Here is a 26,805-nt window from a genome sequence, read left to right as displayed (position 1 = left end):
ATTTTTTCCCCATGTACCGATATGAGGTAGAGGGAGCAAGCTTCCCCATGCGCCTTGCACCTGCTTACCTAAAAGTCACACAGCCATCCATACAAAACAGCCTTGCAGCGGCCGCTCCAGGAACCCTGACCACCAGGCCACTTCTGCTGTGTAACTGCAGCCGCAAAAAGACCAGGCGGCTGAGCGACATACCCCATGCACCTCAAGCCAGCTTACCTAGCAGTCGCACCAGCCAACCAGACATAAGAGCTGCAGCGGCCACCAGGGCCCAAAGAGCACCAAGCTCAGAGTAGCTGTAACCCAGTGCTTGCAGCACTGAGTAAGCATGCAGGCTGACACTCAGCAGCCCAAACACTTGACAATGCAGGCCGATGCCACACTTTTTGCCCACTTCATCTCTCTCTGGACAAAAAGTACATGGCAGTTCAAGTGATCAAATGTGTGTGTGTGAGAGAGAGAGAGAGACAGAGAGACAGAGAGAGAGAGACAGAGAGAGAGAGAGAGAGAGACAGAGACAGAGAGAGAGAGAGAGTAACAGAGGGGAACTGTGGAGATTGAATCTTCCCAGCCCAGAAGGAATGTGCAGTCTCTCACAGTAATGAGAATTGCAGGAAATTCTGGAAGATTGTGGGAAGAAGGGGAGACCGCGGAGGGGAAAGCGTTTCAAACAGCATTGCCTGCAATTCTCACTTGTTTGGTGCGACCACAGGCAAGCCAAGAAACATTGGGATGGAGTGGGCCATGCATTTGGATCGCCTCTGCCTCCCCCCATGCCTCTGCCTGATGCCGGTGCCACCACACAATCCTCCCATGAGCCTTCCATGAGGGGAAAAAGGGAAAAAGCAAAGCAGCTGGCTGCGGAGTTGCCGGCTTTGGGAAGCAGCCCAACAAGCAGAAAACACGCACCCCGAAAGAGATGGCAAAAGTCATTCTGCCAGCTACATGCAGTTTGCTCCATCACCCCTCAACTGTGGAGCCCGGCCAAGAAGGTGGAGGGCAGAGCAGTGTGCAGTGCCACAAAACCTTTCCCACCTCCCACTGGGTTAACGTGCAGCTTGTCACCTTCTCTCTCACTCCCACCCCACTCCCAGAACCCTCGCCTCCCCCCACCTGGCCCTCTTTTGACTCTTCGGTTCTGCTGCAGCCAGAAAGGAGGTTGTGCTTCACTTTCAATGCACAGTGCTCTCCATTTTAAAGCAGCTGCGCTTGAAGGGTGTAGGCAGTGCTCCCCCAGCCAAGGCAAGCTCACCCCCCCAAATCACAGAAACAACATGTTTCAATGCCTCAGAAGCTGCATTTTTGGCACACGGCAAGATTCTGAGGATCTCTATCCTCTTCTGCACAGAGAGCTTATTACCAGTAGTGAGAGCTTACAGAGGGCAGAGAAACATGCACCAGTTTCCTTTCATGGCAATCAGCTTAAGAGCACTGGGCATGGGAGAAAACAGAGAGAAAGCCTCTTGATTCCTGTGCATGTCTTTTTACTTTTCACTAAGTTTAAATGTGTGTGGGGGGGGGGGTGCGGGGAGCGGATAAGAAAACATATCCAAGAAAAAAACATTTCAGTTTAACATGAAGCTTGTGAAAAAGGCAATTGAAGAAAACAAAGGGATTAATAGAGTAGAATCATGCTTATAAATACAAGAAAGAAGGTTTTTGCATTAAAACGGGAAGGTTATAAGGTTACAAGGTTTATTTCATTTGTATGCCGCCCTATTCCCAGAGGGATTCAGGGCGGCTAACAAACCAAGGGGAGGGAATACAGACAAAAGGAAGAGACAAACAAACAACTACAGAGACAATTTAAAAGCAGTCAACAGCCACACAATTCGAGCGGGGATAGGAACTCATCAGCCCCAGGCCTGCCGGAACAGCCAGGTTTTAACGGCTTTGCAGAAAGCCTGAAGGGTGGTGAGGGTCCGGATCTCCACGGGGAGCTCGTTCCAGAGGGCCGGAGCAGCCACAGAGAAGGCCCTCCTCCGGGTGGTAGACAATCGGCATTGGCCGGTGGATGGGATTCGGAGGAGGCCTAGTCTGTGGGATCTAATAAGTCTGTTGGAGGTAATTGGCAGCAGGCGGTCTCTCAAGTACCCAGGTCCAATACCATGAAGGGCTTTATAAGTGACGACTAGCACCTTGAAGCGTATCCGGAGACCAACAGGCAGCCAGTGCAGCTCGCGGAGGATAGGTGTAACGTGGGTGTACCGGGGTGCACCCACAATTGCTCGTACGGCTGCATTCTGGACAAGCTGAAGTCTCCGAATGCTCTTCAGGGGCTGCCCCATGTAGAGTGCATTGCAGTAGTCCAGTCTTGAGGTCACAAGGGTGTGAGTGACTGTTGCGAGAGCCTCCCGGTTCAGGTAGGGACGCAATTGGCGCACCAGGCGAACCTGGGCAAATGCCCCCCTGGTCACAGCCAACAAATGGTGTTCTAAAGTCAGCTGTGGGTCCAGGAGGACTCCCAAATTGCGAACCCTGTCTGAGGGGCGTACAATTTCACCCCCCAACCTGAGAGATGGAATACATGGCCAATTGTTGGGAGGGAAACAAACAAGCCACTCGGTCTTGTCAGGATTGAGTGCAAGCTTGTTTACCCCCATCCAGATCCTAACAGCCTCCAGGCACTGACACATCACGTCAACCGCTTCACTGAGTTGGCACGAGGCGGACAGATACAGCTGTGTATTTTCCGCGTACTGATGATATTGTATCCCATGCCACCAAATGATCTCACCCAGCGGCTTCATGTAGATGTTAAACAGGAGGGGGGACAGGACCGAACCCCATGGTACCCCATACTTAAGGGGCCTAGAGGTCGACCTCTGCCCTCCAACCAATACCGACTGCGACCTGTCCGAGAGGTAGGAGGAGAACCACCGAAGAACGGTGCCTCCCACCCCCACCTCATGGTCGATGGTATCGAAGGCCGCTGAGAGGTCAAGGAGCACTAGGACGGAGGCATGACCCCCATCCCTGGCTCTCCAGAGACCATCAGTCAGTGCGACCAAAGCAGTTTCCGTGCTGTAGCCAGGCCTGAATCCAGACTGAAAGGGGTCTAGATAATCGGTTTCATCTAAGGACCGCCGGAGCTGAGAGACTACCACTTTCTCAACAACCTTCCCAACAAAGGGGAGGTTGGACAACAGTTATTTAAAATGGCTGGATCCAAAGATGGCTTCTTCAGGAGGGGTCTCACCACCGCCGCCTTTAATGCGGGGGGAAAGAACCCCTCCCAAAGAGAGGCGGTAACTATCGCCTGGATCCAGCCCCGACCAGCCAGGAGGGGCACGGGTCCAGCGCACACGTGGAGGCACTCACAGCTCCCATGGCCTTGTCCACTTCCTCAGGAGTAACAAGTTGAAAATCAATCCAAAGATGTTGCTCAAGACCCTCCCCCTCCCACCTCGGCTGGTTCTGCACAATTGGAGTCCAGGTCCGTCCGAAGCTGAGCAACTTTATCTGTGAGAAATTGGACGAATTCCTCAGCTCTACCTCGTAAAGGATTGCCCGCATCCCTCCCATTCAGGAAGATGCTTCCGTGTATAGAACAAGACAGGAAATGTTAGAAATAATTGGAAAATTCTATTCAGAGCTATATAAAGATGAAAGTCACTCAAATATAGCAACACCCACAAAAGATGAAATGCCAGATATCCTAGTGGAAGAACTATCAAGTGACATAACATTAATGAAAAATGGCAAAACCTCAAGAAATTATTGTTTTATGATTGAAATGCTGAAAGCTGCTAGTCACAAGATACTAGCAAAACCATACTCAAGATGCCTCAGAGAAGAAAAAATACCCAATGCATGGGAAAATGCTAAATAATAAGGCTTATTTCAGTCATCTACAAGATTTTCATAATAGCAAAAAGAATATTGAGAACATTAAATGATGCCCCCAAAGGAGCAGGCAGGGTTCAGAAATTGCTACAGCACAATGGATCAGGTTCAGTAAGTCATTGAAAGATACAAGCTCAGCATTAGAAGACAAGGTAGAAAGACCTGCACATGGATCAAAGAACAAATGAAAGTATATACAATATCATCAAGAGAGTAAAAGAATTGAAATGGAAATGGGCTGGTCACATAACAAGAGAAATTGATGGTAAATGGACCAAGGCAGTCATAGAATGGATCCCACTTGATAAAAAGTGTTCACGAAAAAGACCTAAGACAAGAGAGATTGATGACATCAGCACGTATTGTGGACCCAATTGGCAAAAGAAAGCTCTGTCTGTATTGGTTGGAAACATGCAGAACAGGCCTTCATCCTGCAGTGGATAGACAATAGCTAAAATGATAATGATGATAATGATGATGAAGAAGATGAAGATGATGTTGATGATGATGATGATGATGATGATGATAAATGTATAGCTTGTGAATTTGATCTGTTGTAACATTTGAAAAATTGGAACAGTTAGGAACAATGTCTGCAAACATTGTGATAGACTTCATCTCAACAAGTACATACTTTGTGTCTTTTAATCTAATATCTATGTCTTCTGAAATTCATGTAGATAATCCTTAAAAACAAAGTTCAAATGTATTGATAATTTACACAACAGCAGTCGTAACATAGCATTTAAGCTTAGAAAATATATCTTTCGTTAAAGATAATATAGATGTGCCCTCATGTGGTCAAATAATGACTTACAACTATTGAACACAAATACAAAATAACTAGATTAGGGATAAAGATGCCACTGGATGAAGTTCACAAAGACAAACAGGAACAAACCGACACTGATTAACACTAAGACATGAAAGAAACTTTAATTGCTTGACATTCCTGCAATCTAACCATAATGGTTAAAAAAATATTTCTACCTTCCTCCAAAGACACCTTTCTCTTATGTTTTCACAGCTTTCTTCAATAAAATCACAAAACAACCCATCAGTGCATCTAGGGCAAGGGTGTCAAACTCAAGGTCCGCAGCCCATGATGTGGTGAGATCTGGTGAGGGCTGCCCTTGAGACAGTGGAAGACCCGTCCCAAGCGCCTCTGTCCTGGCCCAGGCCAGTGTGCTAAATTATAACTTGATGGCTATGATCTGGGGCAGAACACAGTCAGCCTTAAATCCACAGGATTTAAGTAATATTAACTCTATTACTTGTATCAGATGGAAGTAAAAAAGGAAAGTGAGATTCCTTTGGCTCAATGATACTAGGATATAGTACTGAGTTTTAGGCAAAGCACTATATGCTACATCAGAAAAAGAATACATGCTCAGCAAAGCACCCATGGCAACCAGTCCCTGGGTTACCTAGGTGATTTACTGGCAATGTCCAAAAGGAGAAATTGTATCAAAGCAGGGAAAATACATGTGCACACAGGAAGGAAGGAAAGAAGGAAGGAAGGAAGGAAGGAAGGAAGGAAGGAAGGAAGGAAGGAAGGCCCTGCAGCAACCTCCCAGCATATAAAATATAGATTTTATATGCTGACAGGTTTCTTCACTCTTTTTATATTTTTCCCAATGTTTATATGTCACCTTTCCAAAATATAGGTTTAAACTGTAGATGAGCTCACTGAGAATGAGAAGCTTCTAAAAGTGACACTGGAATCGATTTTTGCCTTTCTATAATATGAAAAATATGTTGACTAGAAAAGTAAAACAGCCTTCAACTTTGTAGAACAAGCAACTCTATATGGAATGTTGAAAATAGCTAGGAACAAGACTTCTACTATGGTATATATTTTAATGTTGAAATTGGCTATTTTGGTTATTTTTCAAGGGTGAATAAGTTAAATTTTCTTTAACATACAATGCATACAGATATTTCTAGTAGCAAAAGTTAAACAATTCCATCTTTCTTTCCATCTGAAGGTCATTCTTCTATGTCTGGCTCTTCTGTGTTTTAATCTTTGATTTTCATTTAAAAAGAAACCCAAACAAACAACAATAGGAATGGAGTGCAGTCTCACAAAGTTGATAATATGCACTGGATTAAATTTTTAACAATTATAATTAGATGTTTATCCATTTAAATTCAGCATGTTAGTCAATAAAAATAAAGTACAGCTGACTTCCGGTTACATCGCCGTGAGAGCGGCTTGGAAAATAGTGGCTCTGCTGAGCCCAGCAAAATCCAGCCAGCAATCGCTGTAGGAGCGGTAAAGTAAGGAGAGGAATTCACAATTTCCTCATTAGGTCCAAAGCAAGGTCTCCCAAATGGCAGCAGGGACAATGGCCATTTTTGGCAGTCACAAGTTGGAACAACCGAGACTGTAAGATTTTTGCTGAAAGTACAAAAGTATTGGATTAAAATTTGGAAATACTGTAGATACAACCAATTATAGAGGAACAAATAGAATATAAACCAGAACTTTTTCTGCTGGGAATAACCAAGGGGAAATATAGAAAGAAAATTAAATATATATTAATACACTTGTTGTCTACAGCTAGAATAACATTTGCCCAATGTTGGAAACAGAGTAATATTCTCCCAGATGAATTAGTGATTCAGAAAATTCTAGACTGCTCAGAATTAAATTAACATTAAGATTAAAGGACAAAAAAGAGTCTGAATACTATGAAATTTGGGATAATTGGTATAAATGGTTGTTTAACAAAAAGAAAGTTAATTTATCCAAGAAGCAATAGAGAAATGTATAGAACTGTAAATGAATGTATATAAATATAGAAGCGATATAAGATTTGTGTGTGTGTGTGTGTGTGTGTATGATGACACAACAAAATTGTTATAGATGGGGGGGACAATAAAAATCTATTTTAAAAAAAAGATTTGTGTTGGAGCTGTTCATGGACAGAGCATTGAAACTGGGTGAGATAATTACCAACTTTTACTCTAAGACCTGATTTAAGTACAAGAATTTTAAAAGAACTTCCAAGCCTAAGAAAGCAGTGATTAAATACACACAGAGGAGGGTGGGAGGGGACTGAAAATCAAGAGGCAAAAGAAACTCAAGGGAAGCTTTAAAACACAGAAAGCCCCCAAAAAGCTTAAATAATTTGAATGGTGATTTTTGGGAGAAACTGTCTTGTTTATTTGCATTTTGAAACCCCCTGGATTTATCAGATAATCAGCTGTTTTGACAGACTGTTTAAAGTTTTGAGAACAAAAGAGCCATCTACTGGAAGAAGGGAAGTACTATAGCACTATAGCTGCAGTATATTCAGTGAAAGTAAACACAATACACACAAAGTCTAATACACAGAATAGAAGAAATAATATATGGAAGATGGCCTGGCCTTGACTTTATCTTAGAAAATGACCTGGATAATTTGATAATTCTTAATGAGGTTTTTTTCCCTTCTGAAGATTTTTAAAAGAAACTAACTTGCAAATAACTGAATTTTATTAAAATTGGCTATTGAATTATGGATCTGAAAGATTGGAGGAATCTAGTGGATTAATTTGGATTTGAACTATTAATGTTATCTCATTCTATGAGACAAAAGAAGAAGGATGATAGAAGAAAAGAGAAAAGAAGGAAAGTTAAATAAGACTTTAAAATTAAAATCAATTGGGAAGATATATAATTGGAAAACTGTAAGGCTATAAATTACTAAAGAATTTTAAAGATCATAAATTTAGGGGTTTTGTAGGTATAATTATGGGATTGATATTTTATTAAGCAGGAGTTTTAAAATATTGAGGTGTTGGAACTATAGAAATACATAGTAATTTTATTAAATTGTTATAAAATGGATTTACAGGGGATAATAGAGGCATATGAATAAATATTCTTGATGCTAAAAAGTGTGCATGAAACTATAAAGAACAATAAGAGGATTGTTTAAAGACACAGAAATGAATGTAGAAGTCACTCAACAATTGAGGGGAAAAGAGCAACATGATATTCAAAAAATACATGAGAAATTAGAAGAAGCAGTGGAAGGGAGAAATCAAAATGAGACTCAAGAAGCTAAAAATAAAAAAGAGAAATGATTAATCAGTAGGAATCAGTGGTGCAATTCAGCCACTTCTATCCGGCTCGCATGAGGTGGTAGTGTTGGTGGTGGGTGGCTTGGTGAGCTGGTAGCGCCAATGGCAGAAGCCCCCCTTTACCTACCCAGACATCGTTACTTCCTGGTTTTTACCCATTGCACATACACAGTGCGCACATATTTCCAAGCCGGTAAGGAAGATAAGAGCATTTTCACCCCTGCCTCCTTGCCCGGCATGGCTGCCAGGGCTTTTCCTTCATCATGGGCTACAGGAGGAGGACGGACCCCATCTCCCCCATTGGGAAGTGGGCTAAATTTCACTGTGCTGCTGCTTAAGGCAGCAACAACAAACGTACCAAAGAGCCAAGGTGGCGCAGTGGTTAAATGCAGCACTGCAGGCTACTGCTAGATCAGCAGTTCAGCGGTTCAAATCTCACCGGCTCAGGGTTGACTCAGCCTTCCATCCTTCCGAGGTGGGTAAAATGAGGACCCAGATTGTTGGGGGCAATATGCTGACTCTCTGTAAACCGCTTAGAGACGGCTGAAAGCCCTATGAAGCGGTATATAAGTCTACTGCTATTGCTATATTGCTATTGCTACCAGGAGGAAGTGTCAGCCTCTGCTTTGCTGCTGCTTCGGCTGCCATTGTAATGGGGGGGGGGCATGGTATTTGGGAGGGGAATCATGATGTGCTGGAGGAAGATTCTAGACACTGACCTGACCATCTTACTGCGCATGTGGAGGAAGGGAGTTTCCCGCCAAGGTTAACTGTCTGGCATTCCATCCTGGTGATGTGTTTTGAAGTTATCTCCCACCTGACAGTTGGGTGCATTACAATGGACTATGAACTGGGGTGCCAAGAGGAGGGGATTGAATTATACATGATATTCTTAGCTTTCACGCTTAATTAACCAGATTCAGCTTAGCCTTGCTACTGTTCGTTTATAATTAGTAAAAGTACACTTGATTTCAAACAAATGGGGTTGAGTGGTTTCTTTCCTGATTATTAAATGAAGTTGCAGCTGACAGGAAGGCATCTTGCATGGCTTTTTTTAGTCCCACAAATGATGGCGAGAAATGCAATGGAGCTGGGGTGACCCCCCCCCCCCAGGAGAAAGAGAGAGAGAAACAGAGAAAGAGAGGGAGGAAGGGGGAAGAGAAAGAGGGGGAAGAGAAAAAGAGAGAAAGAAAGAGGGGAGGGAGGGAAATTGAGGAAGAGGGGAAAGAGAGAAAGAGAGGGGGAACAGAGGGGAGGGAGGGGAAGAGAAAGGGAGGGGGAAAGAGAGGGGGAAGAGAAAGAGGGAGGAAGGGGGAAGAGAGAAAGGGGGAAGAGAAACAGGGGGAGGGAGGGAAAAAGAAAGGGAGGGTGGGAAAGTGAGAGAAGGTGCTGAGGTGGCACAATGGTTAGAGTGCAGTACTGCAGGCCACTTCAGCTGACTGCTATCTGCAGTTCGGCGGTTCAAACCTCACTGGCTCAAGGTTGATTCAGCCTTCCATCCTTCCGAGGTAGGTGAAATGAGGACCCAGACTGTGGGGGCAATATGCTGACTCTTTAAACCGCTTACAGAGGGCTGAAAGCCCTATGAAATGGTATATAAGTCTAACTGCTATTGCTATTTCTATAGAAGGAGAGAGGGGGGGAGAAACAGACAGGGGGAGGGGGAAGAGAAAGAGGGGAAAAGAGAGAGGGAGGGAAAGAGAGAAAGAGGAAGAAAAAAGGAAGGAAGGAAGGAAGGAAGGAAGGAAGGAAGGAAGGAAGGAAGGAAGGAAGAAACTAGTCCAGAGGTTTCAACTAGTATAAAGTGCAGGAGCTAGATTATGAACTTTTTATAAATTTTAAGTATTTAAATAATTGCCACCTATTACATCAAAGAAGATCTGTTCCAAGCTATTAGTCTGGCAGTGATCCATATTCAGGTGTCAAACTAAGTCCTAAATAAGTAAGCATAGAAAGTGAAAGTAAAACTCCAGTCACTCAGCTATGACCAAAAGGACACTGAAATAAAATGACTTTAACCAGTTTATGGTACTGTAACAAAATGAGGCTGAAAATATTCTTGGGCTGGTGGGGTATGAAGTTGCAGCTATTACAGGGAAAATCTGTTGTTGTCTCACCCAAATCTTGCAAATCTCATAATAGGAAGGAACTTTCAGCAGGTTCTTTCTGAATTTATAGATAGATTCTGTACTGGCAAGGGCACTGCCGAATGTTTTGTGCTGTACTTTTTCAGGGCATTAAAGGAAATAAATTAAAATCACTTTTAATTGGGCCCAGAAGTCTACTGGAAACCAGTGATCACTTATGCTGCTTTGGCTTTTCCCAGATATTCCTTCCTTCCTTCCTTCCTTCCTTCCTTCCTTCCTTCCTTCCTTCCTTCCTTCCTTCCTTCCTTTCTTTCTTTCTTTCTTTCTTTCTTTCTTTCTTTCTTTTTTCTTCATTCATCCTACAACCCACCCACCCACCCACCCACCCACCCACCCACCCACCCACCCACCTATCTATCTATCTATCTATCTATCTATCTATCTATCTATCTATCTATCTATCTATCTATCTACCTATCACACTTATTAGCCACTCTACTCCCTCACAGATATGGGCAGACTAATCTAATTTTCATTTACCCTATTTTAAATTGCTTTATGGCTATATATAAATTAACAAAGACTAAAACCTAAACAAAACTTTGAATTCTATACCTCAATGTAATACTTTCATGGCAGAATATAATTTAAAACAAACATTATTTCCAGCAAAACTTCATACGTATTTCAAACATTGCTTTGTTTTAAATATCACATCAAGCTAGAAAAAACTCTGTATTTCAACAATTTGAATTCTAGGCAAAATTAATTATCTAGTGTTGTAGCTAATCTTTAAATAAAGCCATGATTTGCATTAAAGTAATCTGAAATACAAACCGTGTGTTAGCATTCCAAGTATCATGTAGAATTAAATCAGAATCAAAGGCAAAATAATCCTTAAAGTTCCAATTTAGTAAAGCAGACATCTTAGCACATCTGTGTTAATCCCAATACTGGAAATGACATCAGAATTCCACCCAGTTAAAAGTTCATGATCTTGTCCCCACACCCACAATCCATCACATGGTCCCATCTTCTTCTTCCACACTGGCATCCACACCCAGCTTCCGGTCAGGTGTATTGGTGCGGAGACAAAGGATGACCTTGGCTTCTAGTAAAGAATGAAACAATACATTCCACAATCTCACTCCTGTCTATTCCCCGCTCCCATCAATTATACTAAAGAAACAGCATAATGAAATAAAAAAAAGTGTGGCAGGCCAAAATTCTAAAAGGAATATAATTGCAGGCCTGACACCGTGATTTTGACCTGCCTATTTTCATTTTCACATGCTGTTTTAAGGGAAAAGATGGGATTTTCATTGTGCCCCGAAGAGCATAAGGGGCCATTCATCTTTGGGGTGCAGTTGTTTCAGTGGTGGGTTTCAAAAAGTTTTAGAACCTCTTCTGTAGGTGTGGCCTGCTTTGGGAGTGGCTTGTCGGCCATGTGACTGGGTGGAGTGGCTTGCCAGCCATGTTACTGGGTGGGAGTGGCTTGCCGGTCATGTGACTGAGTGGGCGTGGCCAACTTGTAAAATGTGGTGAAACTCACTTAACAATTCTCTTGCTTAGCAACCAAAATGTTGGCTCAGGAACTCTGGCATTGAAGTGTGCAAGTCTTAAAGCTGTCAAGTTACAAGACCCTTGCACCTCTAACCCTTTAGAAAAAAACCCCAGGGGTGTTCAAACCTGACAGCTTTAAGACTTGTGGACTTCAACTCCCAGAATTCCTCCTCTCGCTCTTCATCTTGATGATGTGTGGACGGGCGGGGGGAGGGAGCTGGAACCAGTTCTAAACGGCACTGTAGATTTGTGGAACCTCTTCTATAGAAGAGGTTAGAACTGGCAGGAACCCACCTCTGAGTTGTTTCCATTCCAGGGGCTCTTGTTTTATTTCCTCAACTGAGCAAGAAAGCTCTCTGCACATGGGAAAGCAGCATCTTACTCTACCTCAGAGCAGCTGGGAGTCCTTTTACAAGTGAAATAGGCTCTGTTTTCCTTTACTGAGATCTGGGCCTCAGACATAGGAAATAGGAAAGAAAGGTGAATTAACTGATACTTGGGGGTTGGGTGGAGGTGTTGGGGTGTGAACCTTTTTTAATACTATTTAAATCTTAAACTTTAGTGGGGGAATTAAAATTATAACTCAATTTAGTCACAGGGATAATTTGTGATAAGTTTTGGAAGGCTATCCTTTTGTTTTAAATAAGTAATCAATCAATTGTACACTTGTCAGTACAAGTGAATAAATCATCCAACCACCAGTCCTAACTATCATTATTCAAAAATAAGATAATTTGGAGTTGAGAGAATTATGCTCTCAAGTAAATATGATTGCCATTTTCCATGAAATTGATCAGTTTACTTTTTGCTTTCAAGTAATGAAAGAGGCGAGGCAGGTTGTGAAACAATAACAACCTTTATTTGCTAACAAGACAAATAATGAGGCAACTCCAGAACTGGCAATGGGGAACTTTCCATCTGACAGTTCTTTATATAGCAGCTGTCAGACGGGCTGAACAATGGCAAGCCTGCCTTCTCCCACCGAGCAGCTGTCAACAGTTCAGCCAATGGGAGGTGCCTTTGAGCCGGCACACTCCCGGATCAGCAACATAGCTTTGAGGACCCCTCCCCTCCATGATGGCGCATGCATAGTCCTCAAAATATGTGGGGCACCAGCCACTCTGTCCAGATCATCTTAGTTCAGGGGCAGTAGCTGTAGAAGGAGGTTGTGGCTGCTCAAACTTCAAAACTCCCAGTCACGTGGCAACTCCAGTTGGGAACTCTACCCTCAACAGAAAGCCTTTTTCCAAAGGTGAGTCTGGCGACGAGAATGCTTCAGTTGTCAGCAGGCAGTGTGGTTCGCATTGGTTGGGAAGGTCTGTCTGGACTGTTGATGCCATCGGGTCAGAGTGCGCCCATATTGGCTGTGGCCTGGTCACGTTGAGACCCCGTCCCCTCAATTGATTGATTTGGTGGTGGCAGGTTCGGGCATCGTCGGGCTTGACCCTATAAGAATAGGGCTCCATTATTTGTGTTATGTGTCCGGTCAGCCATTATGGTTCACCCCCATAATTCTGGGCATAGACCGGGTCTTCGATTGCAAAAGTCCTGGAGTGGCTGATAGAGTCTGGGGCTTGGTCAGTGGCATAGCTGGGGTACAGCTGGTCCAGGTTGGTCTGGAGCCATCGGCCCACTAATAACTCTGCGGGGATGCAGTTGGTGACCAGGCATGGGGTCATATGCTGTGCCAGAAGGCATTTAGTTATTTTTTTCATGCCAGTTCCCCAGGCCTCCTTGACTGAACGGATGGTTTGATCTGCCATGCCATTGCTGGCTGGGTTGATTGGGGCCGTTGTCTGAGACCAAGGTGTCAGGCAACCCATGGGTGGCAAACAGCCTTCTCAAAACTCTGATTACTGCCTCAGAAGTGGTGGATGCCATAAGAGCTAATTCCACCCAATTGGAATAGGTGTCCACCAGGACCATGAAGGTCTGTCCCAAGAAGGGTCCAGCGAAATCCACATGGATTCATGACCAAGGGTCTCTAGGAGTCTCCAATTCCCTAACTGGGGCCGCTGGTGGTGCTGGCCAGGACTGTTGGCACTGCTGACACCCAGCTACCCATTCCGCAATCTCCTGACCCATCTTCGGCCACCAAATATAGCTATAGCCCAAAGGCTTCATCCTGACTATGCCAGGATGAGCATCATGCAGGCGATTCAAAATTGCCACTTGCAGTTCGGGCAGGACTACTACCCAGTTTCCCCACAGCAGGCATCCTTTCTGCATGGATAGCTCATGCTGTCTCAACCGGTATGGCTGGAATTCAGCAGGCACTTGTCCCTGCGGCCGCCCCCTGTGCACCCAGTCCAGTACTTGTGCCAGCATCTGATCTTTGCAGAGTGCCTGGCAATATCAGCTGCTGACAGGGGTACCTGTAGGTCATCGATCAACAGGACCAAAGAAACTGGGGCTGGCAGCGGGCAGCGGCTTAAGGCATCCGCATGGCTTACATTGTGAGAGCTGCATCAAGAGAGATTGGACTGCCATTTGTCAGAAGTGATGTAGGATCTCCTGCTTGGGTGGGGGTTGGACTAGATGACCTACAAGGTCCCTTCCAACTCTGTTAATCTGTCAATCTGTCAAACTACTTTGAAAGTATTACATAACATTGACTAAGTGTTCACAATATAGAGAAATGCACAGAATAATGAACCAAGAATAATCCTGCTGATTTACTGTACCCGAGTAGATATTTCTATTATTCTTCGATCTTTGGTTTTTCCCGCTGCCAGGAACAGGCAAAAAATGGGGTGCGCCAGAGCTGAAAATGGGGCATGCGGAGGTTGAAAATGGGGCACGCAAAGGTGGCAATAGGCTATGGCAATCCCTGCAACACTTGATCATCAGGAGGCCGATCCAAAGGACAATCAGCTTCTTGTCAGGCTGTGCTGAAATTGAAACTGAAACATGCTATTTGATGCAAGGAGGCAAATTGCTGGGAGGCAGAGGCAGATTTTTTTTCTTGTGCTAATCAGGCTAAACTGAAACTGAAACAGGCTGTTTGCTGTTTGCTACAAGGAGGAAAATTGCTGGGAGGCAGAGGTAGGTTTTTTTATCCCTCCCCAAAAGCTAGGTGCATCTTATACTTCAGAGTGTCTTATACTCCGAAAAATATGGCATGTCACATACAGTGTATGCATGGGCATAACTTCCTAAAAAACAACAACACCATGCCCCAAGCATTGCTAATCACGACTACAAAGACATGCTCCATTGCATTTGTTTTTCAGTTAAGCAAGGCATAACTACTGACCTAAAAAGAAATTTTATTACAAACCTTCTTTTCTGAATCCAACATAACAATAAAATCCCTATATCATAATGTAATATAAATATCCATTTCATAGCTTAAGTGAAGAAAGGACAAAAGAGTTCTGCTTTTGTTCTGTTGTTGTTAGAAATTCTGTTTATATTGTGGGAAGTTATCATCCAGCCCTCTCCCAGAAAAATGAAATATCCTAGGAAATATTGAAAAAGCAGAATATTTCTCCTGGATATGAAAAGAAAGAAACATGTTTTAAAAGACAGAATAGTTGCCTGTAGCTTCCTGCCCATCCCCACTGTTAATGGGCCATTAAGAAAGTGAAACTAGTCCCTTTTACATAATAAAGACTTCTCCACTGCAGCCCCAGGGGGGATGGAAGTAAAGGCATGATAATATTGGCTCTTTACTCAATTGACCACATGGCATCTGAGAACTCAATTAAACCTGGATTCAAAGCACAGCCCAGAGAGTTGCCCCTGCATGGCCCTATGGGAGTCTGAAAACCAATCAGAATACATTTCTTACACAGGAACAGGAAACAGAGAGGTGGGACTGAACAGGTTATAAAAAGCCTAGCAAGCCCCTCCCTCAGCCCTTCTCTTCTTCTCCACCAACATTGAAGCATGTGATCACCTTTTCTGTTCAGGGCTCAAGCCATGGGGCCCTGTCCAACAATAAACCATCTTTCCAAGCAACCTCCATGTCTCCAGTGTCTTTTTCCCCACTTGGAGCCGAACCCAGAAGGACATTTCTTTCATCAGTTCATCACAGCATGATAAGGTGCATGTAAGCAAAATATTGTTTACCAAACAATCATTCTTTGTATGTGTTTATTCCATTATGATAAAAGGTGCTGATTTACACTATCTCTGTCTGAACTTTTGATCTATTTTATATCAAATCCATGCATAATCATGAAACATGGGTGGTTTTGAATTATACTTTCCCCATTTCTCCTAACTTACACCACAAAATAATTGTGAAGATTATATGATATAATACCAAACTTTGTGAAAGGTATATAACACTCATAACAGTAATTCTATTTTTTAAAATAAGTAGCACTGTAGACCTCAAAGTTCTGAACTCCCACTTGAATAAATTTATACAGCATTCCTAATATACAGTTATCCATCCTTTGCTTTAAACGTTTCTTAACACTTTTCTAGTCAAATAGGTCATTCTATCGTCGAAGATTCTTTAATCAGCACCTACCACCTCCCCGTATAGATGAATCGGTGAGATATGCTGCAAGATAAAAATGAACTTCTCCCTCAAAAGACTTTGCTAACCGTAAAGCCTTGCGCGGAAAGCAGAGCTTTCTTTTGTTTGACACTCCGGCTGAAACGGAGGAAAAGTTGTTGGCCGCTGAGCGCCATAAAGGGAAAACACAAAGCAAAACATCATTGCTTCCAGCTAAACTTCCGAGGGTCTCTATGGCAACCAGAGGAAACTCCCTTCAGGTTTTCATGTCTTCCAAGTGGCGGCAGCGGCAGGCTGCGAACGAGGCTTGCAGGCTCTTCGCGAAACTCCGTGCCACGACCAAAGCCCCTTCGTCTCACCGCTCCCGATTTCGCCCCAAACCCATCGGGTCTCCAAGAGCTGCGAAAGTCCAGCTTGTGCGTCTCTTGGGAGCTTCTTAGCCGTAACCCTCGGCGATTAAGCTCCGCTAATTGCGCTCTTTTCTTCTCTCGCCCAAGGAACAAGGAAAGCAAAGCAAGAAGAGAGTTCTGGCGTGATGAATGTGGAGAACCGGGAAAGGTTCTCGGAGCAGGAGGAGGGAGAAGAAGGAGAAGAAACGGAAAGAGAGGAAGAGGATACAGAGATTGGTGAGTAAGAAGATTGGGAGAGAGGCAAAGAAAGGGGACAAGGAGAGCAGAGCAGATTTGAGCAAGGGAGGGATGGAAGAGGTTCCTCCAATGTAGATTGGACCTAGAAGTTTTTCTCCTTCTCAAATGACAGCTGGATATTTTAAAAATATTCTGTTTGACTGATGGTTAGGTTCACCCATTGCCACGTCTGCCTTCTAATTCTCACTGTGGGAAAGATGGCAAACAGTTTGGATAGGCTGCATATCTTTTTTATATATCATTTTTTTATTTTTTATTGTTTATACATATCACTGCGTGAATGGTGTGATACCTGAGTATCGTACATTTCAATACAAACAGACAGTATTATTACTCATAGTTATTACATTTCATTTTCATTATTTATATTATTTACCCATATCTTTTACTTTCACCCTTCAGTTCTAAGCCTTCCTTACTCTTTCATATCTTAATATATTGATATATGTATACTATATTTCCCCTTTTATTTCTATATCTATTTTAATTCCCCCTCCTATCACTATTATTTTCAAAGAATTGGTAATGACATTTATTTTCTGTTTCCCCTCTTCCTCTGTTTTGTTATTCATTTTTCCATTATTTAGCTTTTCACATCTGTTTATATTAAAGTTCCATCTTTTTTTCTTTCATTATTCAATATCTCAATATACACTTCTGGTACCAATAACAATCATTTAAAGCATTTAAAATATATCTATTTCATGTTTTTTTCTAATATCATCATTCAAACTTTATCTTTCAATTAAAACTTAATTCTTATACATATATCTATTCATGTTCTTTCCAATCCTCTACTCCATATAATTCTACTACTAATACACATGTTTACATTAAAGTATACTCATTTATTTATCTAATCATTTATCTAATCACCTTTTGTTTAATTCTAACATTTCACTACTAATCATATACTTATACTGTATAATTCTAATATTATTACACATTTTTAAAATACTTTTTTACTTTACTTTCCCTATATTTTTCCTTTATCCAACGTCTCTTGCCCCATCCAAATTTTTAGTCTTCTTTTTTTGGGGGGGTACGGGACCCAAACTCTGATTTTAGATTTTTTTAAGCCTTTTATTTCATCTGCCTTTAAGTCTATATTTTGACTATGCATTCTAGCTTTCTCTCCCCTCTCTACTAGCCCACTGTCTAGTGTTAAAACTATTTGTTCTAACCCCTGTCTCTTTTCCCCAGCTATCTTGCTGTTTCTCCCATTCCCTTTCCAAATCTTTTAAAATGTTTTCCTCTTGTTTTAATTCCCTATTCCCTATTAATTTTAATAATATCTCATTGCTGTCTTCTTGTTGGTCTCTCGGTTCCACTTCATCTGGTAGCTCCATTTATCCTGGTCTTTATTCTTTGTTCCTTATGTATTATGTATTGTTCCTAAATGTATTATATTTTCCCATTTTTGATCTATACGATCAAATATTTGCATCATCTCCTTATGTTGTTCCTTTATAAAATCCTTAATGCTTTAATACATCAGCTCCATTTTGTACATAGGGAAAAATCCATCCTAACAGAAAACAGGTAAGTGCATGACTGATAGTGATACAGAACTCAGGAATTCTAGCATTTGAAAGTTTGGTAATGCTGCCCTGTGGCCAGCTTCCTAGGTGACATTAGAACGAGACCAGGAGCATCTATTATGATGATTGGTCACATAGTCAGAGCAGATGTTTGGACTGGATTTGGCATTTTTAGGCACCTTTCCAGCTATTTGGCATTTTATTCACTTCCCTACGGACCAGGAATAGACAGAAATTGCATAATAGTATTAAAGAATCTCAACGGGATGTAAGCTGTTCTAAAGCTGCCTTTACAATTGACTGATGGTGATTTTTTTCATGGTTAATGGTGTTCAAGTAATGCACCGGATATTTTGGAATTGCAGCCAAGGTATCTCTTACTATTGGCATTGCAATTTTCACTATCCAGACTTTTTTATCTTTCTTATCCACAATTGTCAAGCTTGGGATGTTGCGTGGCAGATGGTTGGTCTATTTGAATTTTAAAGTCATTTATAAAAACATTTTAGATTCTTCATTTTCTATTACTTTGAATTGTGATCCCACCATTTTCTGCTTTCTGGCAAGTGGTATTTCTTGCAAATGTTCCAATACTACTTTGCCATGCTGCCATTTGTAATGAGTCTGTGTGATCTTCTTACAGGAGCTAACTAGGTGGTCCACGGTTTCTTTCTTCCACTTTGCAGAGAGGACACTTGATGTTTGTTGCTCTCTTCTCACTGCTTGAAATATATTTGTTCTTGTGGTTTGTTCTTATGCAGACAGAATTAGCTTCTCTGTCTCTTTCTTCAACTTTCTTGCTCTTATCCATCACCAGATGTTTTATTATCTGCTTTGCCTGCAAGGTTTTTTTAATATATACTAGCTATCCTTTACCTTGCCATGTCTCTTTTCTTCATTTAGTCTTTCTTATTGGTCATCTTGTTTTCTTTGATACTCAGTAAGTGTACTAGCTTCAATGCATCTTCTTCACTGTCTTTCAGATATTCTTTCAATGCCTCTTTTTTCTTCTTCAGTTATCTGGTATACTTGCAATATTCCATGCCTCCTATGTTCTTTGTCAACATATTTTTTTCTGATCTTTTTATTCAGAACTTTTAGTTCAATTTGAATTCAGTCAAATATTCCAAATGTATATCTAATGACTAGAATTGTCCAGTTGACAATGAACAGCAACTGTGTTTTCCATTGTGCAATTGATCTTTGCACAAAGTTTCTAATGTTTCTACTGACTCCTGTTATATCTAGGCACTTGATTATTCAATCATGTGACAGGGATTTGAATGCCTTCTTGTAATCAATGCCAAATCATTTTGTTAATTAAGAGGTGATCTTCTGTCCCTGTATTCTTTCAGTGGCTTCCTTTCTGTTCATCTGGAAAGAGCTTGTTTTCAATTAGATGCTATTGCATTGCATCAGCTACCAAACCAGTTAGCAATTTGAAAGTTGTTGGTAATCAGATAATAGGTTTGTAGTTGCCTGGGGCAGTCCCTTTTGCAGGATCTTTTATTATTGGGCAGGTTTCGCCAGATGTTAGCCACTCTTCAATTTCACCTCCTTGTGAATTATGGTTAAATGAGTGGGTATAGACCAATCAGATATTTCAAACAAAAATAATGCATTTCATCTTCATCTGGTGCTGACCAATTCTTCGTTTTTCTTGCAATTTTTGCCCTCTTTCTTCTTTTATTATAAATTATTTCATACAGTTGGTTTGTTTCTTCTTCTTTACCTCCTTTATCTAAGCTGCATTCTTCTATTTAATCATAATGTCCTATGTCCTACTGTTTCCCCTTTGTCAGGTGTTGACAAGTTCCCTGAAGTTCTTTCATAGATAGTGTCAGATCCCTAAAAATGATACTGCCATTCAATTGGGAGGAGGGGGTCCTTCCTCCCAATTATTAGCAGTGCCTGTGACAACTTATATTTTACAACTGGTTTCCTGGCGTGATCCCCTCACCTTTTGGGGGGATGTTTATGATGGCCATGTGGGATTGTTCACTTTAAGGTCTAATGGAAGATAGCATTGGGAATGTATGTTTATTCAGTTCTCAGGGCAGTTGATATAGGAAACATATTCACACTTGTGTATTGGCTAAAATGTGTGTTCTAACTAATGGGAGGGGTCTCTACTGCTTTAATTCTACTCGCATTGCCTAAGGGGATTCAGACATTGCTTTGAACTGAATGGTTTCCATTCTACTTAATAAAAGGTTCCTTTTGAAATACTCCATTTCAAGAGTCTTCACTTTCTTAAGCTAGGAGAGGAACCCTTACAGATGGATTGAAATAAACCTTTCTGATTCAGTTGAAACTGGGGAGTCTGCTGGTAGTGTGCAATTCAAGTATTATCTGATTTTGACTATGACTGTTATTTGTTGTCACTTTAATCACTGCACCAAACTGACTCTATAGAGTAACAAATGGTAACTTACTGAAATTAAATTGCATTCATTAAATTAAATTAATGAAATTTGTTAATGTGAAAAGTTGTGACTAGATTAATTTTGGGCTTTCATAAACTAATATAGTTCTCCTCCTGTCTTGTCTCTAAGGTGCATTAACATTCCTGATGTTGAGAACTGAATTGCATTTTGAAGGGTAAAGTTTGCCTTTAAGAAGTGGTTGCTCTGTGTTTGGGGCTGGGAGGGTCAGTTGGACATGAGGTGGTAAACAAGTAGATGACTCCACCTGAAATGAGAATGTGCTCTGTGCTTGTCTTTATATTCTAGTGTGAGGATGCTCTGGAATATAGATACTCTTTGGGAATTTTGAGGATTTTTCTGTGTCAGCAGAAGTCATTGGGTGCAGAACCAATGGTAGTGGAAATGTCAGATAGGCGGTCTCAAGAGGTAGGTGATTGTAATTAGTGAGAGGGAAATATATTTGGTTAATGGCATATGGTTGGGAAATATTTGAAGTTATTGAGGAAAGTCATGTGAGTCATATGAGCGGAGATGTCAGAAGAAGCATGGGAGAAGATATAGGCTGTCCATTTCAGCAGAAGGGAGCCTGGCAGTCCCAATTTTGTAATCATGTGTGATGACTCCTCCAGATGTCAGTTCAGAGGAGAGTGAACCTGTTCCAGGCACTTCAGGAGGGGTGTGGGTCAATGACTCCAAGCACTGCCTGAGAGTGATTTGGCTGAAGCACAGCTGCATCAGGACAGTCCTGAAGTTTCAAGTGGGGAAAACATGCAGCTGCAGCTGGTTAGTGGTGGTGAGGAATTGCCTTCTGCATCTAATCCATGTTGAGCAAAGAAAAGACAAAAGCAGTGAAAGTCAGCCCAATTACTCATGAGGAAGCAGCCTTCTCAGTCGTGATGGGCTGCATCAGAAGCTGGTTATTTAGCACAGCAGACAGATAGAGACAATATTGGGAACAACTTGACATCACTCATGCCCATGCCCACTTAGTCACAAACCCGCCAACCAAATCACACCCACAGAACCTGATAGAAAAAAAATGAATTTCTATTCTACCTATTTTCTGCCCAGGCCTGGCCTAATCTGTCAAAGGACTCCTGCTCTCCCTTCACCACATGATGCGTCTATCCCCAACTGGGAGAGGGGGATGAAAATCTCAGCTTTAGTGGACTCGGGGTGCACCTGCTTTTGATCAGCCCAACCCTGGTAAGGAAGTTGAGGATTAATGTCAGGAAACTGAAAAGCCCCATAGCTTTTTGCCAACTAGATGGGTCAATAGCAAGGGGGGAGCCAGCTTCATTTGCCACTGAGCCTTTGCAGATAGGCATCGGAAACCAGGAGGAAATGCTTACATTTATAGTGGCGCCTGGCATGGAATAGCCACTAGTTCTGGGTCTTGCATGGCTGAAAAAATGGAACCCCAAAATAAATTGAAAGCAAGGCAACATAAGAGTGCAGATGCACATGACTTTTGCTGAGAATCCAGACAGTGAACCTGAGGGGGCAGAGCACCTAGAGACAGCAATGCCTGCTTACACTATGCCAACCCAAGGCATAACCAAAGAATATAAGGACTTGGCTGAGGTTTTTAGCGAAAAAGCATCTGATGAGCTTCCACCCCACCGCTCCACTGACTGTGCGATAGAAATCCTACCCCGAGCCAAACTCCCTAAACCCAAGATGTATAGCATGTCTCCAAGGGAGCTGGAAGAACTGAGGGCATTCATTGAAAAAAAACCTAGCAAGGGGTTTCATTGAACCAGCCCGACCAAAAGTTGCAGCCCCAGTGTTGTTTAGAGAAAAAAGATGGCTCCAAACGCTTATGTGTTGATTTTAGAAATTTAAATTCAATCAGTATGGCAAATGTATATCCCCTCCCATTCATGAAGGATATGCTAGCACACCTAGCCAAAGGGATAATTTTTTCAAAGCTGGATTTAAGGGAGGCATACTACCGTATCAGGATTAAGGAGGGAGATGAATGGAAAACAGCATTTAACACCCCTCTTGGTTGCTATCAATTCAAAGTGCTATCATTTGGGCTACAAGGGGCCCCTGCAGTATTTATGCAATTAATAAACGAAGTGTTGCGGGAGCATTTATATAAGGGCTGCATAGTCTATATTGATGACATTTTATTATATTCCGAGACCAAGGCAGAATATGTAAAACTAGTCCGGGCGGTTCTGAACAAACTTTGCAAAACTTTATGCTAAACTCTCCAAATGCGAATTCCACCAAGAAAAAATTGATTACTTAGGATACCGCATTTCACACCAGGGCATAGAAATGGATCCTTTGAAAGTGCAATCGGTACTTGACTGGGAACCACCTAGAACACGCAAACAGTTGTAAAGCTTTCTGGTATTTCCAAACTTTTACCGGCAGTTTATCCCTGCTTTCGCCCAAATTGCTCTCCCCATCACCAAGCTCTTAAAAACGAAGGGTGAGGGAAACCCGAAACCAAAGCAGCCTTTGAACTGGACAATGGAATGCCAAGCAGAAGAACCGATACTAAAGCACCCAGACACAGAGAAACCGTTCATCATACAAGCAGATGCTAGTGATGTGGCGATAGGAGCCGTCCTGCTTCAGAAAAATGAGGAAGACCAATTACAACCATGCGCTTACACATCAAAAAAATTGAATGAATCTGAGCAAAGGGGGGCCATTCGGGAGAAAGAGGCTTATGCAGTTCGATGGGCTCTTTTAACCTGGAGACATTTTCTAGAGGGGAGTAAGATCCTTTTTGAAGTCTGGACGGATCATAAAAATTTAGAAGCCCTAAAGACCCCAAGGAAACTCTCTCCAAAACAAGTACAATGGGCTCAGTACTTTAAAAGGTTTGAATTTACGCTTGGATACCACCCGGGGGTAAAAAATTTCCTGGCAGATGCACTATCCAGGAAACTGCAATACAATAGTATGAAGCCAAACGTAATCAAACCCATGATACAAGACAATCAACTAGCTGCTAGAGTAACCACCCGATTCCAGGGAAAATGAGACACACCCAAACTTTTAAACAAGCTTTAACCACTGACGAATGGGTTTTGAGCCACAAAGACAGCTGTCTGATGAAAGATAACCTAGCTTGGGTTGGAGGGAAGTTGTATGTTCCAGCCAGCCAAAGACTGTACTTAATGGAAAGGTGCCATGACTCCAAACTAGCAGGATACTTTGGTTTTGTAAAAACTTTACATCTAATAAAAGGCAATTTTGGTGGCCCTCACCTGAAAAGGACATAGAGAGCTATTGTCAGCTTCTGCTTTGCTATTGCTTCAACTGCCATGAACCGGGGAGGGTGGGCATGGTATTTGGGAGGGGTTACTAATTGTGCTGGTGGACGTTTCTGGAGTCTACCGATTGATTGGACTACGCATGTGTGGGTGTTTCCCGCCAGCTCTAACGGCACCGACATTCCATCTTCGTGGTGCCTTTTGAAGTTATCTTGCACCTGACATTTGGAAGACTTATGATTGGACTGGGTCTATGATGCCAAGGAGTGGGGAATGGGCTATTCTATATATCAACTGTTTTCGCGCCTAATTAACCAGACTTCGCTATGCATTGCCTTTAACCATTTTTAATTAGTAAAAGTACATTTGATTTCTATGCATGGAGTCTCATGGTCATTCTTTCCTAATTAACTAATGGAGAGGAATTGACAGGTAGCGAAGTCTCAAAACACCTTTCCAGGAGACTATAATCTACCGTGGAAGGTGCAAAAACTTCAAGGAGACAGGAAAAAAAATATGTCTTTGCCAGTTAGTGATGGAGAAAAGGACAAAGAAACCACTGATATCTTGTTTCCTGAAGAATTGGCTCAGCTGCAGATATCGAGCCCTGCTAGTCCCCCCCGTTGGTCTATGTCGGTGGGACAAAGAGAGGAGGGGGCAAACTGGGATGCGGCCATTACCAGAAGAAGACACCAGGAAAGGCCGTTCGAGGCGGGAGCCGAACGAAGACCCCAGGAAAGAGATCAACCTGATTACTTGGAGCGGAGGTACTCTGGGCAAAGATTTGGGGAAGGTGAAGAGGCTGAGAGGGGATGGGAGCAAGAAAACCCACGAGCAGCTTCACACACACCCCTGCCAGGGGTGCTGCCAGGCCAGGGGCCCCCCTCCCCAGAAGACGCAGAATGGCTAAAGTTCCCCCATTACCTGTGAAATATGATGGAAACCCTAAGAAGCTGGGGTCTTTCATCATGCAGGTTTATAATTACATGGAAATCTATGGGCCCGATTTTGAATCAGATACCTTGAGAATACGCATGATTTTACTTGCATTAGACAGAGAAGCCTCTGACTGGGGAACAGGCTTACACCAATCAAATTCCCCCCTCCTGAGGAATTTCAATGCGTTTATGGGAGCTTTCAAGAGACGTTTTGATGACCCCCTGACTGAGAAATGGGGCAAACTGAAATTTATGACCCTCGCGCAGGAGGACAGGCCAGTGTCCGAGTACATTCAGGAGTTTCAACACCTATGTAATTACATGAGGGGTTGGGGTGAAGAAGCCCTTTTGGACAAGTTTGCTTTGGGCTTGGATGAAGATATTTATCAACAATGTGTTAATCGCCACCTTCCCAAACGCTTGACTGTTTGGTTTGAAAACGCGGCAGACATTGAACTGGATTTAATGAGACTCAAATGTGCTAGGGAGGAGAGGCAGAAGAGAAAAGAGAAAGCTGCGAAATCTTCCCCCCCAAGCCGCAAAACCCCTTTCGGAAGCAGAGGCGAAGGGAGGGGAGGCCCCTCTGGGAAATCCAGACCATTTGCTTGCTTTCGTTGTGGGAAAATCGGCCATCGCGCCCCTGAATGCCGCGCCCAGATGCCCACGGCCGCCCTAACCCCTTCCAAACGGGAGGGAAAACCCACCAAGGCCTCAGATAAGAAAAAGAAAGAAGCTGCATTCGCCGTTGATTCCACCCACCCACCCCAATTCGCCCAGGCTTTGGAGGGAGAAGCGGAAGTCTCCACCAGCTCCTCTGATGACTCCGATGACGACGCCTCGCCTCGCTGGGTGAGTTCAAACAAAGGCCCTATGCTAATCCCCGTAGAGTTAAGAGTTCTGCCCGATGGGGGGTCCGAAAGCCTTCCCGCCCTCCTTGACTCAGGCTGTTCCCGCTCAATGATCAATCCTGCTATGGTGGAAAAACTGGGCCTCAAGTTGAAAACTTTGAAAACCCCTATTGTTTTTTGCCAGATAGATGGGTCCATCGCAGGGGGGGGGACCCGCCCATTTCTTCACTGAGCCCTTAGAGATGAAAATGGGATCCCACACAGAACTAATCTCTTTTATTGTGGCTCCTGGGATGGACAGATCACGCATTTTGGGCCTCCCGTGGCTTCGAAAATGGAACCCTCGCATAAATTGGAGGGAGGGTTGGTTACGGATTCGCACGGCCACACCTCCGGAAGGGGAGGGAGTTTCTTCAGAGCCTGTTAGCTGCAGTCCTGTTTTGGCCGCCAGAGGGCAGGAGAGGATTGAAGGAGAGGAAAAAATTCCTAAAGTGTATTGGGACCTGAGAGGAGTTTTTAGTGAGAAATCTTCCAACAAACTTCCGCCCCACAGGCCTACTGATTGCTCAATCGACATTTTACCCGGGATGAAGCTACCAAAACCCCAAATATATTCCATGTCACCTAGGGAAATGGAAGAGATGAGGAACTTCATCGATAAAAATTTGGAGCGGGGATTCATTGAGCCTGCCCGCCCTAAGGTCGCTGCTCCTGTGCTGTTCCGTGAAAAGAAAGATGGCTCTCTGAGATTGTGTGTTAATTTTAAAAACCTTAACGCCATATCGGCCCAAAATTTATACCCGCTACCGTTGATGAAGGACATGTTAGCCCAATTGGGGAAGGGCCGCATTTTCACTAAACTGGACCTCAGGGAGGCGTACTACAGGGTCCGTATAAAGGAAGGGGATGAATGGAAAACTGCTTTCAACTGCCCTCTTGGTTGCTTCCAATTCCGGGTCATGCCTTTTGGCCTGCAGGGGGCGCCTGCTGTTTTCATGCAATTAATAAATGAAATCTTGCATGACCACCTTTACAAAGGCGTTATCGTATATCTGGACGATATCCTTATCTATTCTCACAATTATGATGACCACGTCGCTCTGGTGCGCACTGTTTTAAAGAAACTCAGAG

At 42.9% G+C, this 26,805-nt stretch overlaps 1 protein-coding gene across 1 annotated transcript in view; it reads left to right on the top strand.

Annotated features, from left to right (window-relative positions):
• ANO6 (anoctamin 6) overlaps nt 1-26,805 on the top strand; it is a 136,488-nt gene that overhangs the window by 12,962 nt on the left and 96,721 nt on the right. Inside the window, exon 3 of the mRNA XM_032221836.1 lies at nt 20,956-21,075. Coding sequence (XP_032077727.1) covers nt 20,956-21,075 — 120 coding nt within the window. The remainder of the gene's footprint in view (nt 1-20,955; nt 21,076-26,805) is intronic.

Source organism: Thamnophis elegans, chromosome 7 (genome assembly GCF_009769535.1).
Source record: "Thamnophis elegans isolate rThaEle1 chromosome 7, rThaEle1.pri, whole genome shotgun sequence".
Taxonomy (NCBI): Eukaryota; Metazoa; Chordata; class Lepidosauria; order Squamata; family Colubridae; genus Thamnophis; species Thamnophis elegans.
Note: the sequence above shows the minus strand (reverse complement) of the source record. Positions and strands in the feature narration are given on the sequence as shown.